Below are 16,431 nucleotides of genomic sequence, written 5' to 3' on the forward strand. Positions count from 1 at the left end.
TCCTCAGAATGAGATCTTGCCCATCAGAGAGACGACGACTCCCTTCTCTAAGTCCTTTCTGTAGCCACTGCAGCAGAAAAGGAACTACTCAGTACACAGGCTCGCATTCGAAGTCCTGGGCCTGGCGCTCCATGTGGACCAGGCTGGCCTCAGACTCACCAGGCTCTCATTTCTACCTCCTAAAAGCTGGGTTAAAGTGCGCACCACCGTGGCCTTGGCTGGTTTATTTGTCAGATTATGTGCGTGCCCGTGGGCACTCGTGTGCGTATGTGCGTGAGAGTGCCAGTGCCTGTAGAGGCCAGAGCAGGGTGTTCGATCCCTAGGCCTAGCATTCGGAGTGAGTGGGGGGAGTGGACTCAGGTTGTCTGAGTGGAAGGGTGGTGTGCACTTTTTACAATGGAGTCAACCCTCCAGCCTGCTCAGGGAACCTGAAGGGTGTCTGAGGTCATAGGAAGATGTGGTGCTGGGTGAAGACTGTTCGTTAAGTGTTTTAATGTGAGCATAGGACAACGACGTATCTTATCAGCCTGGGATGGAAGTTTTGACATTTAAATCCTCAGTTTCCCAGGAAATTTGAAATAAATACTTCTTACTAAGAATTCAATAATTGCCTTCCTAAAAATGCAGTTATTTGGGTGCCTCTTAGGAGCGCTCTGAAGATGTCCTGTGCAGCTGTAGGTAGTGTGTGGGCAGTGATGTAAGCATTAGAGCTTAGCCTTGGATGATGACCCAGTGTTGAAGAACACTTGCCGCTCTTCTGAAGCGGGTGGGAAACATGGTGTAGCACTTGGTGTCTGTTTATTTTTCTTCTCAGTACTGTCCTGAGAATGTGCTCTTACCATCTGTGCTTTGTAGAAGAAATTGAAGGACAGTCGTAGAGACACCAGGCTTCGGCCTGGGGAGATGGCTCAGTGGTAAGAGCACTGCTGGGTGAGCGCCAGGACTGGGGTTTGAATCCTGAGAGCCCACATTAACAACTGGATGCCTGCAACCCCAGGTCGGGGTGGAGAGCGGTGCACAGGCTGGCTAGGTTTACCATCTCTGAAGGAGCTCCAGGTTCAGTGAGAGATCCCGTCCTAAGACTAAGGTGGCGAGGGTGAGAGCAGGATGCCCATGCCCGTCTTTGGCTTCAGCGTTTAGGTGTGAGAACCCTTGTCGAACACCACACACCTCAGGTGTCCACTGTCTAGAGTCATAGGCGGGAGGCACCATGCAGGGCTCACAGATGGATAGTGTTCTCCATAAGCTCTTCTGGGGTTTTTGCTTTGTGTTGGTTTTGTTTTTAGGTCTCTTTTAATCTTTGCCGGGTGTCTGTAAGGACCATCATTACAAAGGCACCAGGTTACACCTTCTCTTAGGCTGCCGTCCTTTGACTTTTATTCGTGCCTTTTAATAACTATCCAGATTGCTCTCCCTGAGTGCGGTGGCACCTATCTGTAATCCTAGCACTGGGAGGCAGAACCTGGAGTGTTAGTGTAGGTTAAGGGCCAGCTGGTCTACCACTGATTGCCGGGACAGCCTAGAATACAGACTGGAAGCCTTGCCTCAAAAAATTAATTAATTTAAAAAGTCTGTTCTCGGTCAATTTTAGCACTGGCTAGAAAATACATATTTTACAAGAATGTTTAAAAGTAACTAATACAGATTCTTTGTGGGTTTAGTTTTTATTACATTTAATTTGTGTGCGTGTGCGTGTGTGTGCGCGTGTGTGTGTGTGTGCGCGCACGTGTGTGTGCGTGCGTGCGTGCGTGCGTGCGTGCGTGCGTGTGTGTGTTGGAAGGTAGAGGACAACCTGGAGGAGTCTGATTTTCTCCTCAGTGAGTCCCAGGATGGAAGTCAGGGTGTCAGTCGTGGTGACAAGTGTCTTTACTCACCAAGTCTTCTCAGCCCCTGCTCAGGACCTGGTAGAGACCACACAGTGGACTAATGGCTCAGCCTCAGTTGGGAGTGTAGTTAACACCCCGAGTTAGAGAAGCTCACCCCTTTACCCAGCAGAGTGGATCTGGAACCCACAAGGAGCCAGGGTGATGTAGCTGGTTAACAGGAAGCTTTGTGTGCTGACTCCTGTGTTCCTGAGAAGGTCGGGCAGCCGGGTATGTGGCAGAAGTGACATCTCCATCACTGTCCGTACCCTAGTGCAGCCATTGGGAATTGCAGAAGAGCCTTTTGCAGTCTCAGCAGCTTTGCTGAGAAATCTGTTAAGCGGTTGGCATGGTAAAGACTCAGCCATGTTGAAGTACATCCGCTGAAGGGTGGACTGGAAGGGAGGGTGGTTGGGGCTCCTTTCTCTTCGTTTGCTCATCACCCCTCAGTGCCCTGTGACTGTTTTCCTTCCATCAGCATTTTGTGTCAGCACAGTTGCTTGGCAGAGCTGTCATCCTGTGTGCTGTAGTGTGTAGCAGTTTCCCTGGCTTCCGTCCACTAATCTCTAGGCACACAACCAGTAATGGCTCCAGACAGTTACCCAGTCTCTCCTGCAGCCTTAAATCTGCCCTGGTTGAGAGGAAGTCTGTTTTGTGGTTGATTTTCTCTCCCTCTCCCTCCGTTGGAATCCATGTACATCTATGTTAATGAAGATTGGCTTTGTGCATCTTAAGCCAGAATCTTGGTGTTCTGGCTGGCCTGGGTCTTGCTATGTGGGTCAAGGTAGCCACAGCCTGTAGTAATAATCCTCGTGCCTTTGTCTCCCAAGTGCTGGGGTCACAGGTGTGTGATTTCACTCAAGTCCACCAGGAGAATTGAAAACCTATTCATACAGAATTCATACAAAATGTGTGCACTGATGTTCTTAGTAATATGATTTATGAAAGTCAAAAGTAGACATGACGCTAATGTTTGTAAGTTAACACAGTTTTGTAACTCTGAACCACTGAGTGCTCATCGGCTCATAAAAATAACTGAAACTTTTAAGACGACATATTACAAGAACAAACTTTGAAAACATACTGTACATATGTATGCACATACATGTGCACAAAGCACATGTAAAAGACCACATACTGTATGGTGGCATTTGCAAAAAATGGCCTTTGAGTGTACTTAGGAAAGAGCTAGACTCTGTGGTCTATGGCCTACAAACTATAACTTAGTAATGTTCTAATTCAGCCTGAAACAAGCTTTAACGTGTAATCAGTATGAAATTGAACTGCAGTTAACATTTCACACACGCACAGTCTGTGTTTGTTCCCCACCCTCCCTTCCCCGTGTGCTGTGAGTTGCATGTTAGGCAAGCCAGTTCAGTCAGGGGATTACATCCACCCTCCTCCATAGCCTGATCCCCTGTTGGAGTGCACACGGAAACTGAAGGGCACTCCCAACAGCCTCGGGAACACCGCTGCCTTACCTTCAGACAAAGTCCTTCATTGCCTTTAGAGTGCCAGTCGTGCCAAGAGCCTGGCCTGGGATTCAATGTCTCCTCCTCTCCAAGGCTGGGATTACAGCGGGCACCACCATGCCTGGCGTTTTTGCATAGGTTCTAGGAGACTGACCTCAGGTTCTAGGAGACTGACCTCAGGTTCTTGTGCTTTCAAGGCAACTTCTATACAGACTTTGCCCCAGCACTCTGTTCCACCTTTCTTTAAGTTCTAATACACCGTTGTTTCTCTGTATAAGTGCTGACTAATATTAAATTTTGCACATTTGTTCTTATATAGATTAGCAGCAGAAGTTAGATCTGTGTCAATCTGTCTCTACTGCTGGCCTTTGCCTTAGTCACAGAAGTAGTCACATACCTGTTGAGGCTTTATCTTGGGAGAAAAAAAGATGTGAAAGAAATATTAATTTCATATTAACATTAAGAAAAAAATTGTAAACACTGTTTTAATGCTTTTCAGAACCTTCTGAATGGTTAAGAGTTTTATGTCTTTTATGAGCTAATCTGTTATGATGTTCATTCTTAATAACAGAGTTTATATCATTTCAGACAGATTTGACCAGTTTTGGACCATCAACCGGAAACTCATGGAATACCCTCCAGAAGAAAATGGATTTCGTTATATCCCTTTTAGAATATATCAGGTAGGAAGTAACAAATTGAAAATGTTTTTAAACGCTTTGGATGTCATCTTGAAGCACTGTGTCTAAAGCCCTTCTGTGTGTACAGGAACCGCCTGGCACCTGGGCTTGCACCCAGGTTTCTCAGATCTGTCTTTTGCTGGTAGTGGAATTGGAGGTTGTGTTGCAATGTCTGACTCATAGTTGCTACTGGTTATATCCAGTGTACTTGCTGATCCAGCTACAGCTACAGTTTACTTGTAACCCCCAAGATAACACGTTTGCTGAGAGTCTCAAGTTGCACAGACTGGCCTGGAACTTACCTAGTGAAGGCTGGCCTTGAACATACACCTCTGCCTCTCAAGTACTGTGACTGTACCCTTGGGTGTCTGGGTCTACACTGTGACTGTATCCGGGGATGTCTGGGTCTACACTGGCAACCCCTACACTGGCAACCCCTACACTGGCAACCCCTACACTGGCAACCCCTACACTGGCAACCCCTACACTGGCAACCCCTACACTGGCAACCCCTACACTGGCAACCCCTACACTGGCAACCCCTACACTGGCAACCCCTACACTGGCAACCCCTACACTGGCAACCCCTACACTGGCAACCCCTACACTGGCAACCCCTACACTGGCAACCCCTACACTGGCAACCCCTACACTGGCAACCCCTACACTGGCAACCCCTACACTGGCAACCCCTACACTGGCAACCCCTACACTGGCAACCCCTACACTGGCAACCCCTACACTGGCAACCCCTACACTGGCAACCCCTACACTGGCAACCCCTACACTGGCAACCCAGTGCTTTGTTCGTGTTAGGCAAATATTCTATCCGCTGAACCGCATCCCAAGCCCCAGGGCCTTTTTTATTAGGTTTTAAGACAGGGCCTCCCACAGCAGCCCAGCTCGCCTTGGACTCGTAACTCTCCTCCCATAGCCTACTCAGTGCTGGGGATTATGTGGGTGCGAATAGTGGGAGAAATGTTTGGTTTACCTGATGTGTATTCCCTACATAAAACAGCAAAGCAGCACCTACAGCATCCTTTTCCTGCTTGATTTAGTTCTGCTGGTCCTTCTGCTGCTGAGGCTGGGTCCCAGGCACCGCGCTTGGCATGTGGCAAGTGTTAAGTTGAGGGCCTGCAGGTACAGCTCAGTACTGGAGTGCTCGCTACTAGCCAACATGAGCTTGGATTCAGCTGCGGACACTGTAAAGTTGTACTGACAGTGTTTTAGGAGGCGGGGTACTCTCATGACAAGTCATTAAATAGCAGAAATTGACAGCATGAGTACTGTGAGTTAGCCCTGCAGGGGTTATTTCCGAGGTCTGTACTTTCACAAAGTGTTGTGTTCATGCCCAGTCCAGCATCTAGGAAAATGCCCTGCATGTAATTCTGTTAAGTCTTATTTTCATCTTCAGATGCCATGAGCTCTCCAGTAATTCACTGTCAGGTATTCCACAGCCTCACAGAGGGTCTGGATTGTGAGGTGTAATTTAATTTAAGACTTGTAGTTGCTCCAGTAGTGCAGGTGTCTGGGAAGAAGCCTCCTCTTTGTTCTGTTTCAGGGACAATGTGAATCGGGTTATTTATACCTCATGTTTGGTATCACCATAGAGAAGAGCTGGGTGTGGGGGAGCACAGAGCTTGTCCTTTGGTTTTGGAGGCAGGGTGTGTAGACCAGGCTGATCCTGAACTCAGAGGTTTGCATATGGTAGCATCTCAGGTGCACATTACCACCCTGACCTGAGAGGATGGTTTGTCCAAGTCTGTCATCAGATAGAAAGTGGGAACTTAGAGACTTCTCAAAACTGACTTCACTAGGCCTGGCTGCCAGATGGGGGCTCTGTGAGGACTGAGCTTCCTGCAGACCCTTTCCTGGGGGGGGGGGGGGGGGAGGGCATTTCCTGTGGGGGAGGCAGGGCATTTTACTGTTTCTCAGTTGCTTCACAACTTTTTCTTCATTGGCATTTTGGTTCTGAGTTGACTGAATAAATCTGGATAAAAAAATGTGGTATGTAAGTAAATACCGAAATTTAGATTTATAGTTTTTGTTTATTGTTACCTTTGTTTGCTTTCTTAGATTTTTTAAGTTTTCTTTTTATGCCCTGATCAAAGGAAAATGGGGCCTCCATTTCTTTTTCCTAATTATATTCTAGCAGTAGCATCAGACCTTGGCTTCCACTTTCTGACGATCTGTGTGGCTGTAACAATCTATTAGGTGAGCTGTTATTTATGCAGCATTTTGATTAATGTGAGCATCACTCACACACACACACATACATACACAGACACACACACATATATACACACACACATACATACACTCACACACACAGACACATACACACATACAAACACACGCACAGACACACCACACACAGACACACCACACACAGACACACACATACACACAGACACACACATACATACAGACACACACCATACAGACACACCACACACACACACATACACACACACACCACACACACAGACACACACATACATGCATACACAGACACACCACTCACAGACACACTCACACATACACAGACACATACGCACATATACATATACACACACATACACACATACACATACACATACACACACACACATACACACACACACACACACACAATAAGACGACAGAAATACGTGTGCAGGGCATTTTCCTAGATGCTGGACTGAGCGTGAACACAATACTTTGTAAAAGTACAAAGTAAAAGTATTTGAAGAAAGCCCAGAAACCCATGTTTAATATCCAAAGAATAATTTGTGCTAAAATATTAGTTTACTCTGAAAAGACTCATGCCACTATCCAGGACACTTCAAAAGAAATAGAGAGCTAGCAGCCAGACCCAGCTCTGATGTGTCAACAACTATTTTTGTTTATAAGTTAGGTTATCATATTTTTGTAACATAATTTTCACAATGAATGAGGCAGCTTGAGCCAGCTTGGCCCAATGAGCCAATAGGAATTTAAAATTCTGTGACATTCCTCGTGATATTCTTCCTACGCTGGACTTCTGCAGCCATGTTAGGAGCTGTTTTCCATATGCAGTAGTGTTCATCATGGACTCAGAATGAGTACCATCAAGGGACAGAATTTCAGTGGTAAAAGTCAGACTTTTCCAGAATTCTCTAGCGGTGTCACACACCGTTTGTCTGTCATTTACATAGTAGTCAGTGTGTGAGTTTCAGGTCTGTGTTCCAGAACTCCAGGTGCTTCAGTATGAGCCAGTGTTCTAGAAATGAGGTCAAAGGCAAGAGGTGTTTCCAACACGCAGCCAGTGTTATTTAGAATTGCATACCTAAGTAGGTGGCGTTAATGAGGTTGCCTCCAAGAAGCTTTGTAAAATGGTCACAAAAAGTCTGGGTTGGCTCTTACTTGGAAGTCTCTAGCCATTGGGGTTTATGCCCTGCAGTTAGCATGCTGTGAGGAAGCTGTCTTTTCAGGACGCATGGGGTATCTGACTGTTTCTCCGTGGTAAGCTCACTAAGGAAGCTCAGACTCGTTTGTCTTACGTGGTACGTTCCACCCTGAGCCACACACCACAGAGTCGGCTGGATGGTGTAGACTGCCGCTACACTACACTGCTTACAAACTGTTAGCAGAGCGGTTAAAGGGAACTGATGCTCAAAGTGTACAGACCAGTGCGACGTCAGTGAGGAGGAGAAATAGCTGCAGTAAGTCAGATGCCAGTAGGTGGCATTGGGCCTGCCTTCCAAGAGGGAGGGCAGAAGAGGCCTCCTTAAGGAAGTGAGGCGAAGGACTTGAGAAGGACTCGTAGCTAAAGGAGACATTGGTTTGGGAATGGACATGAAGAGTTGGAATTTGTCAAGGAATAAGCTGCAAAAGTGGGCTCCCGCATTGAGAGTCCCTGTGTCAGATAAAGAAGGGGGTCCTCAGGGACCCAGTGGTCTGCCATTGCCACTCGCTTAGTCACTGTGTACTGGGGCTTGCTGGAGACTCTCTCGGGAAGAATTTAACTGTTATTTTAAGATTTAAACAATAAGGAAAGGTTGGGAAATGGCGCCCAGTTCCTAAGGATGCTTGGGCGATCTCTGCCTATCTTTATCAGCTGTAAAACAGTCAGAGTTAGGTTTGTCTGCGCCTCGAACCCACCAGAACCCTGCCCCCCATTGTTGAGTATAAACCATGTACTGTATCACTAGAGCCTTCGATGCTTTCATTTGATTGAGAGGTTTGCTTGCCAAGTTTACTTCCCTTCTGCTGTGATCCAGTGACCCCTTTAAGAATGTGACAGTGAAGGGATTTCATGGTACCTGATTTTAATCAAAAACTAGGTTGGCTGGGACTAACTTGTACTTCCTAATCTGAGGAGGGTCCAGATTTCAGGCATCGATTAATTCTCTGACGTTCTTATCAAAAATGTGTGGCAAGTGATGACTGCCCGTGCACAGCTCAGGGGAAGATGCCACATAGGCAGACAGAGTGACTCTTCAGAGATGGAGGCCTGTGCCTCCTTCCCATCCTTCTCCTGCAGTCTACTGCATTGATGTGTCGGGACCTTCATACCACTTCAATGTCTTGTTTCTAGATTGCCCTACTCAGTTTTTTTGTCTAACTAGTTTGCTGTTGTCTTCTAGTAGCGATGAAGGTAAAAACTTGGTTTCACTGAGTAAGCCTGATGTCTGACCAGGTGACTCCTAGGACAGACAAAGACGGTCCCGTTCTGCCCATCCTCTAGTGACAGTGCTGCCTGATCCCAGGTGAGGAAGTGCAGGGCCCACTGGAAAGCTTTTGCCCTCAGAATCGAAGAAAGCTAAAGTGGGATGTTGTTTCTTGGAACTTCCCAAGAACAAGTTCATTTTAAGAGACCTTGTTAGTGTTTTAGTTTCTTCTCTTGTGTAAATGCCCTGACAGAAGCATCTTTGGGGAGGAAGGAGGAGGGCTTATTGAGACTCGCAGTTCTAGGGTAGAGTGCTTCATGGTGGGAAAGTAAAGCAGTCAGGAAGAGAGAGTGATGGGCTGTGCTGCTGCTCCTGCCGCTGTAATCAGCATAAACCCCACAGGCTTGCCCAGAGGCGTCTCCCTGGTGACAGCTCATACTACCCACGTCAGTGTTCTCCTTGCCTTGTGGAGGAAGTCATATGATGGGCTGACACACTCCATTATTGAAGAAGGCATCTCTGCTACCTCCAAGGCCTGATAAATGGGTTTTGTAGAGATTTGGAGAAAACAATAAAGACGAGGTGTTTTCTGGGGCTGTTGTTGTTGTTTGACTGGGGCAAGGGGTTACTTTAAGACAGCGTCACACTATTGCCCTGACTGGCCTGTAACTTGCTGTGTGTTGGCGTTGAGCTCTGTCTCTAGCATTGAAGGTGTGATGCCTGGGTGCTGCTTCTGCTGTTAATGGTTTCTAAGGCTCAGAAGGTGCCACTGAGTTCCCTTAGAGTCTGCTGTGTCAGATATCAGGGACCGTCTTCTCCACCAGCTTCCAGCTTAGAACTGAGCACCCCCGGGAAACTGAAAGAGCAGCTCTGTAGCATGAGCATGTGAGTGTGCAGATGAGACGGTGGGAATCTCAGGGCAGACTGGGCCAGCGGTTCCCAGGCTGTGCTTCCGTCACAGCCCTGTTGGGGGTCATAGGTCAGGTAGTCTGCACGTCAGGTGTTTGCACTACTATTCACAACAGGAGCACAATTGCAGTTATGACAGAGCCGTGAAATAATTGAATGAATGGTCAGGGGCCCCACAGCATGAGGACCTGTATTAAAGGGTCGCAGCACCAGGCAGGCTGAGATCCACGTGGGCATTTATGTCTCAATTCTGGATCTTCTTCATCTAAAATACAGGATTGTAATGTTTTGTTACTGTCGAGATCAAATGTGTCTGACTCACAGTAAATGTCTAAGAACGTTTGCTATGGAGAATAAATAGGTAAAGATGTATCCACTCAGCCGTGCCCTGGGCAGGTCCGTTCTGTGTTACCTTAAATCATACTTTTGTTGCAAACTCTCCTAATGTTGTGTCGGGCCTTCTGTTCTGACCAGTGGAATGTGTGAGGAACTGTTCACACATGGGCTTGCAGACTCTGCTGCATTTTGGCTCCTACCACGAGCAGTGCAAGCCTGTGGCTCCTACCACGAGCAGTGCAAGCCTGTGCCTTTCTTCCCCTGCAGGCTGGTGCACTGCACGCTTTGGAGGAAGTTTTGTTCACTTTCTTTGCCTCACTCATCTAATCTCATCTTTCCATTGGCATCTTACCCTTCCTCCTCACAGAACTTGTCTGCCATGTTTAGCCTCACCTCACCATCACTTCTGGCAAATCTTTCCTAACCTTGCACCTGGGCTGTGTGTAGGTTAATTCTTGGCTCTTATCTTAGGCATTACTCCTTGGCCGTGGCAGAAACTGGGACTGACACCTTAACACTGACTTTCGCATAAGACAGCTTGACATGAAGCTGACTTGCCTGGTGTCCAACTGGTTGCCTGCCGAGCTCCAGCCTTCTCTTCAGCTTCCCCTTTTCCGCGTAATACACGGTGCTTTTTATTCTGTTCCCTGATGCGTTCTGTGGAAGTGTAGATGTCCTGTAATTAGGAGATGAGGTAAAGGGTTAACTTCCTTTGCATCTTGATAGCTGTTGTAGACAGTGTCTTACTGTTAGGAGTGATTGAATAATGACTTTAGTGTCATTTTAAACACATCTGAATCCTATATTCTCTGTGCTCCTTTTACAATAAGTAGGTAAACCGAGGCCTGCAGGGGGCAGTCCAACACAGCAGGTTTTAAAGTACTTAGTAATCTCAGATGGTTTAGAGTTAAGTTACTTCCTATGGGAAAAGTTTGTAAGGAAAGCAAACTGTTATATATGAATAACAGTAATTGCTAACATTTATTTTGTATTTTTGAGGACTGAATACTGTTTTAACTATTCTACACGTGTTTATTCCCGTATGTGCTCATGTTTCGTATGCAGATGAGCTTGTGGAGACTCTCATCCCTGACACGACACTGGCTTCACCCATCTGCTGATTAGATCTGAGCAGAGACCGTGGAGCCTCTCAGCAGAGCCTGGTCTCCCTCATGGACTATTGGGTTCATTTCTTTTGTTCTCTTAGCCTGTCACTGCTTCTTATTTGAAATCATGTTCATTTTGTACACATGTATATTTCCCTTCCCATTCTGTGGCTTCCAGCCTCAATCCCCTTTCTTCTGATAGAGAAAAGCCACAGACACTGAAGAAACTGAAGCAGAGCTAAAAGTCTGGAGCCCTTTCTTCGTGAGAGAAAGCTCTTTGTCTACCAAGTAGGCAATTTGTATTGATCCCTTCAAGATCAGTTTTAGGAATAGGAGGATGTTGTTGTTTGCACGTATGTGTGAGACGATCTGCAGTGACCTTGAAGCCTCGGTCATTAGTGTCACCTTAAAGGCATGGGGAAGGAAACTATTTGAACAGTTTCACTAAGGCTTCTTTGTTGTAAGAAACAGTATTTGGGATGAGGTGATCGAGAGGGAAAAGTACTCCCCACTTAAGTCCGTCAGCCAGAGCTTGGTCCCTGGGACCCACACAAAGGTGGAAGAAGAGAACAGACTCCTCAGAGTTGGCCTATGGCCACCACACACGTGACAGCACACATGCACACAGAACACACAGTAATCAGGGTTTCTAAAGTAAGATGTTTTACTATTTTAGTAACACACACCCTGCTGCCAGTTCCTGGTAGTCTTTCTCTTCTATCATGATGATTGCGCCTCTCCTTTCTGAGAACTTGATTAGAACAGTAAGAACACGGTCATTTTAAAAATTGATTGATGATTCTTCTGTTAAATATAAGACACTTCAAAATGTTACCACTGTTGAAAATAGAAGCATGTTTAGTATTTAATACCACAAAACAGAAAGCTGTCTACATATCACACCTGTAAACTATGTTTATTCCCAATGCTCCTGAGGGGAGTCCTCAGCTCTGGTGGTAGGTGCTGTTTTACAGGCTCGGTGACTGAGTTCAGTTCTCCCAGCATTCCTGGACACATGGCTCCAGTTGCCTGATTTGCCATTTCTCTTAATATGATCTTAGCAGTAGCGACCCTATCTTAAGTGACAGCTGTCCCAACTTAATATGATCTTAGCAGTAGTGACCCTATCTTAAGTCACAGCTATCCCAACTGGCAGGTGGTTTCTTCGTCACCCACCGTGGGACTTCCAGTCTCTGAAACGACATAGTGTCAGCATCTGGAATGCTGCTTCTCAGGCGATCCTTCAGCCCGCTGACAGCTCTGTGCGTAATCACTTATCTGTTTCGATAGGGAAAACGGCCTTCTAATTTTTCCCTGTTCTTCTCATAAATGATTTCCATATACCATGCAGAGCACCACCTGTCTGCTGAGCCCAGGGCTACCAGGCTCTGATTCTTAGTAGTGGTTCCTTCTTTTGGGTGAATACGAGAGCTGCTTTTGGTCGAATTAACTCAGACTTTAAGATGCCTGTTTGCTAATGTGTCCAAGTAGGTTGTGTGCCTGGCACTCACTTAGGAATACTAGAAGGAAAATCAGTATAGAATGAACAGAGCAGGCTGGAAGTGTAGCTCCAGCTACAGGTGGTAGAGCATGTGCTTAGCACACCCAAGAACCAAGGTTCTTCCCAGTACCACTCGCACACACACACTTGCAAACATGCAAACTAAGTAAAAGGAACTTGTATTCTTTCTGATTGGCGCCTGCACAGTTTTTTTATTTGTATGTTTTCTATCAGTGTCTTATAAAATGTATGACATGTTGTTGAGTCACATACATTAGAAATATTTGTATTCTTGAAGAGTTTCGTATACACACACACACACACACACACACACACACACAGTATCTTGATTATATCCACCCAAGCTCCTCTCTTTCCATCCCACTCCATTCACACACTCCCGAGCATGTGTCCCTCCTACCTTGTGCTCTCCCTGAATCCAGTTTATGCTGCCACACACCTGAAGGAAAATGACCCCTCATCCTAGTGGCCATCAGTCTGATATATTCTGTTGTATTATCTGAGTTTTATGCCTTGGAACATTTTAGAGAACACACTGTTTTGAACAGGGTGGATTCTGTAGTGGTCTGCTTAGACAGAGGGTACGAGGTCAGTGCTGGTTGGAGAAGCCGCTGATGGAGAGCAGTGTCTTGAGTTGAGGGGTTAGGGAAAGCTCTTTGCTGAAAGTCTGATTGCAATCTAACAGGCTTCGAGACAAACTTAGAAGACAAATTTGAATAGACCATATGTGTACCTCCGGTGTGATACTACATGAAAGCCACTGCTTCATTCACAGGTTATGACACAATTACATATAACACCAATGCAATCAAGCTGAACTAGTTGTGAAGTGGTGTTGAATTCAGGTTTTGAATGCCTGTTGAGTCCACTCTGATCTACTCGTGTAATAGGATGTGGTAGTGCATTGTGAGAAGGCACATTACTTATCGAACTTGATTGACCATCCTTTACGCCTCATCAGCATGGCCTCATGTCATCATCGTAAACCATAATATTTGAAATATAGGAAGTTAACGTGTGCTAAGAAATAGCGCCCTTTCAAAGTTAAAGACCTGGAAGACAAGGCGTAGGTGCCGCAAGCCTGTGGTAATCCTTGTATCCGGATCATCAGACGTTCGAGGTCATATCAGGTACACAGCAAGATGGAGGCCAGCCCGTGTTAGACCCTCTCGTGGAAGGGATAAAAAGCTAATGTCAGAGATACCCGGTGTAGTACTTATTTTACATAGAGATTTCAAAGCATAGATAAGAGAGTTATTGGTTATTTCTTATATGCAAGAGGAAATAATTTGTTCTACCTGCTTAAATAACGTTTCTAATAGGCTTTTCTCTTGATCTTTGCTTCTTTCTCTTTTCCTTTTTCTCTCCCCAACCATTGCATTTCCCCTCCCTTCTGGAATCCTCCTTCTGACTCAGTAATCTGAAAAGTGGTTTTACTACACAGTAAACCATTTTCTATTTTAATGAAAGTCTTGAAGTTTCCTTTTAAAGGAGCAGGCTGCTGAAGGCAAACTGAAGGAAGCCTGCTTAGCTTCCACTGAACGCTTCTCATGAAGAAGCTGATTACCACTGCAAGCCAAGGCTGTTTCTGACTGTGTCTGTTTCAAGTAACCTAGGATCAGGGAGGGATGCTCTTCCCTAGGTGTTCCTTATAGCTGCAGTTGCCTCATATAAAACAGCGTGGAGCGGCCTTCAAAAGAATCTGCACATCAAAGTGTAGTTTGAACTTTCTGTATGTTGCTTTAGGAATGCTTAATGCAGTAGAACTAACAAATTTACTTTCTTCCTGAATATACGGCTCGTTTAAAGTTTGTAGATTTTCACTTCCATGCCTTCTGTGTCGTACATGTGACGGATTAGTTGTACTCCTCAGAGTGTTCTAACAGCACTCCTCTATTGTGGGTGTCGTTCATGTTCATGCTCGGTATGAGCAGGAGCATTGCCCTTAACTGCAGTCCATTCTAGGGCAACTGAAATGCTTTCACGGAAACGTTGTACTTTAGTTGTAACAACATGCTCTTCTGCTCATCTCCAGTTTGGTAGTTGTTCCTGAAGCCATGCTTACCTCAGCCACAGTGTGTCCTCCCCGGCTAGTGCCACGGCCTCCATCCCTTAGTTGGGCAAATTGTTACTTCAGATACATAAGAATCACTTCAATCTGTTTCATTTTGTTTTGTCTTTGGAGACTGGTCTCTCCACATAGGGATGTCCAGACCCACTATATAAATTAGGCCCAGTCTTAAACTCACAGAGGGAGATCTGCCAACCTCTGCCTCTGCCAATACTGGGAGTAAAGGCAAGTGTCACAATACCTACTTCATGTCCATCTTTGATGTACATGATCTTCCCAGAATCCTGTTCAAAGTTCACACTGTCCCAGGCTGGTCCTGGCAGTACTGCCTGAGCCTCACCTGTGCTGCTCGTGCTGCTTCAGCGTGGTCCTCGGTACTACAGAGGCAGACTTGTACGTGGGAAACCTCCTATAGGTACAGGAAAGGAAAGGTAGCGACAGGAGCTGAATAGAAATAGCGAGAGACAAGTGAAAATGAATCAGTTACCTGGTCCGGGGGATTATGCCTATAATCCCAGTGCTCAGGAGGCTGCGGCAGGAGGATTATAACAAGCCAGTGTTGGTCCTAGCTATTGTTTCCCAGCAGAAGGCCCAACAGAGAGGATAATTGTAATTGTAGCCATGCCCAGAGAAGCTAGTGCTTCATAGCAAAGGGGAGCGTGGGAGCATGGGATTGTCTGCACAGCACTGCCCATGAGTGTCTGGATTCTAAGTCTATACCTGCTGGCTTGTGGACCTGAGCTAAAGTGCTGAGACCTCCCATGGGCCAGGCTGATCCTACAGGATTTTAAGAGTGAGCGTCAGCCAGTGAATAATAGTGCATGCTTATAATCTAGCACTCTGGAGGCAGAGGCAGAGGCAGAGGCAGGCATATCTCTGTAAGGTAGAGATCAGCCTGGTCTACAGAATGAGTTACAGGACAGCCAGGGCTGTACAGAGAGACGCTGTTTTAAGGGAAAAAACAAACCAACCAAAGGAAAGAATAAATTTCCTCTCTCCACCCCTTCCTGGATGTGACTGAATGGCAGTTACCAGGAGCATTTCCAGGACTCCTGGTGGCTTCTTGCAGTGGTGACATCTCTGTATGACATACTACAGGGAGTTCCTTGTAGATGGCCAGCAGGAAGCCCTTGCCTCTGCCACAGAGAATGTTGGACCAGATCCCCCTGAAGAACACCTTTGCATGTTCATCCTTGAAGATCTTTCTACTGCAGTTCAGGCCACACGTACATGTTGCCTTTCCCTCCACACTGCAGCACGGTGTGTCCTTGCCCCTTGTCGCAGCAGTAGGACACAACTTGGACTTCGGCAGTCACCACCTCCATGACCAGCTCACCACAGTGTCTGGGAGCGCACCCTGAAGCAGGTAGCAGAGTGGACACTGAGCCCTAGATGGATACAAGTTGCAAATGCTGCCTGACCTGCTGCTCACCAAGCAATGGCTCAGGCCTCTGAACTGCCGCTCCTCGGTCCCGATTTGCCCACTTGGCCTACAGGCAGTTCCAGGTGACAAAGCCCTGGGAGGCGGCTCCAGACTTACCTGGCCTGCTGATGCGTCACACCCAGCAGTGGCAGCACTCATTATTGGGTGTTAGGACAGCTGGAGCAGAGGTTAGCCCCATCCTGTGTACCCACCAGGAATCGACCTCAGAGCTCCCCAGTCCCAGGGATTTCTCACTTGTTCAAGGTCATGGCCATATCTTAAAAGAAAACCCATTCGTGGTGACTTTGGATTTTATGAAAGTATTTCCACTGACAATAAAAGGCAGGCAAGATAATGAATAAAGTGGACAGGCCACGTGGATGGAAAGCGACCGAGGACAGAGAGGTGGCTCAGGACTA

General features: G+C 46.5%; 1 protein-coding gene across 4 annotated transcripts in view; it reads left to right on the plus strand.

The window, feature by feature from the left end:
• Positions 1-16,431, plus strand: part of Atg5 (autophagy related 5) — a 90,992-nt gene that overhangs the window by 47,955 nt on the left and 26,606 nt on the right. For 3 of the 4 annotated variants that reach the window (NM_001399021.1, NM_001399020.1, NM_001399019.1), the window contains one exon: positions 3,923-4,017. In NM_001399021.1, coding sequence (NP_001385950.1) covers positions 3,923-4,017 — 95 coding nt within the window. The remainder of the gene's footprint in view (positions 1-3,922; positions 4,018-16,431) is intronic. The other variant, NM_001014250.2, reaches the window with a different exon arrangement.

This window comes from Rattus norvegicus, chromosome 20, assembly GCF_036323735.1.
Source record: "Rattus norvegicus strain BN/NHsdMcwi chromosome 20, GRCr8, whole genome shotgun sequence".
Lineage (NCBI taxonomy): Eukaryota > Metazoa > Chordata > Mammalia > Rodentia > Muridae > Rattus > Rattus norvegicus.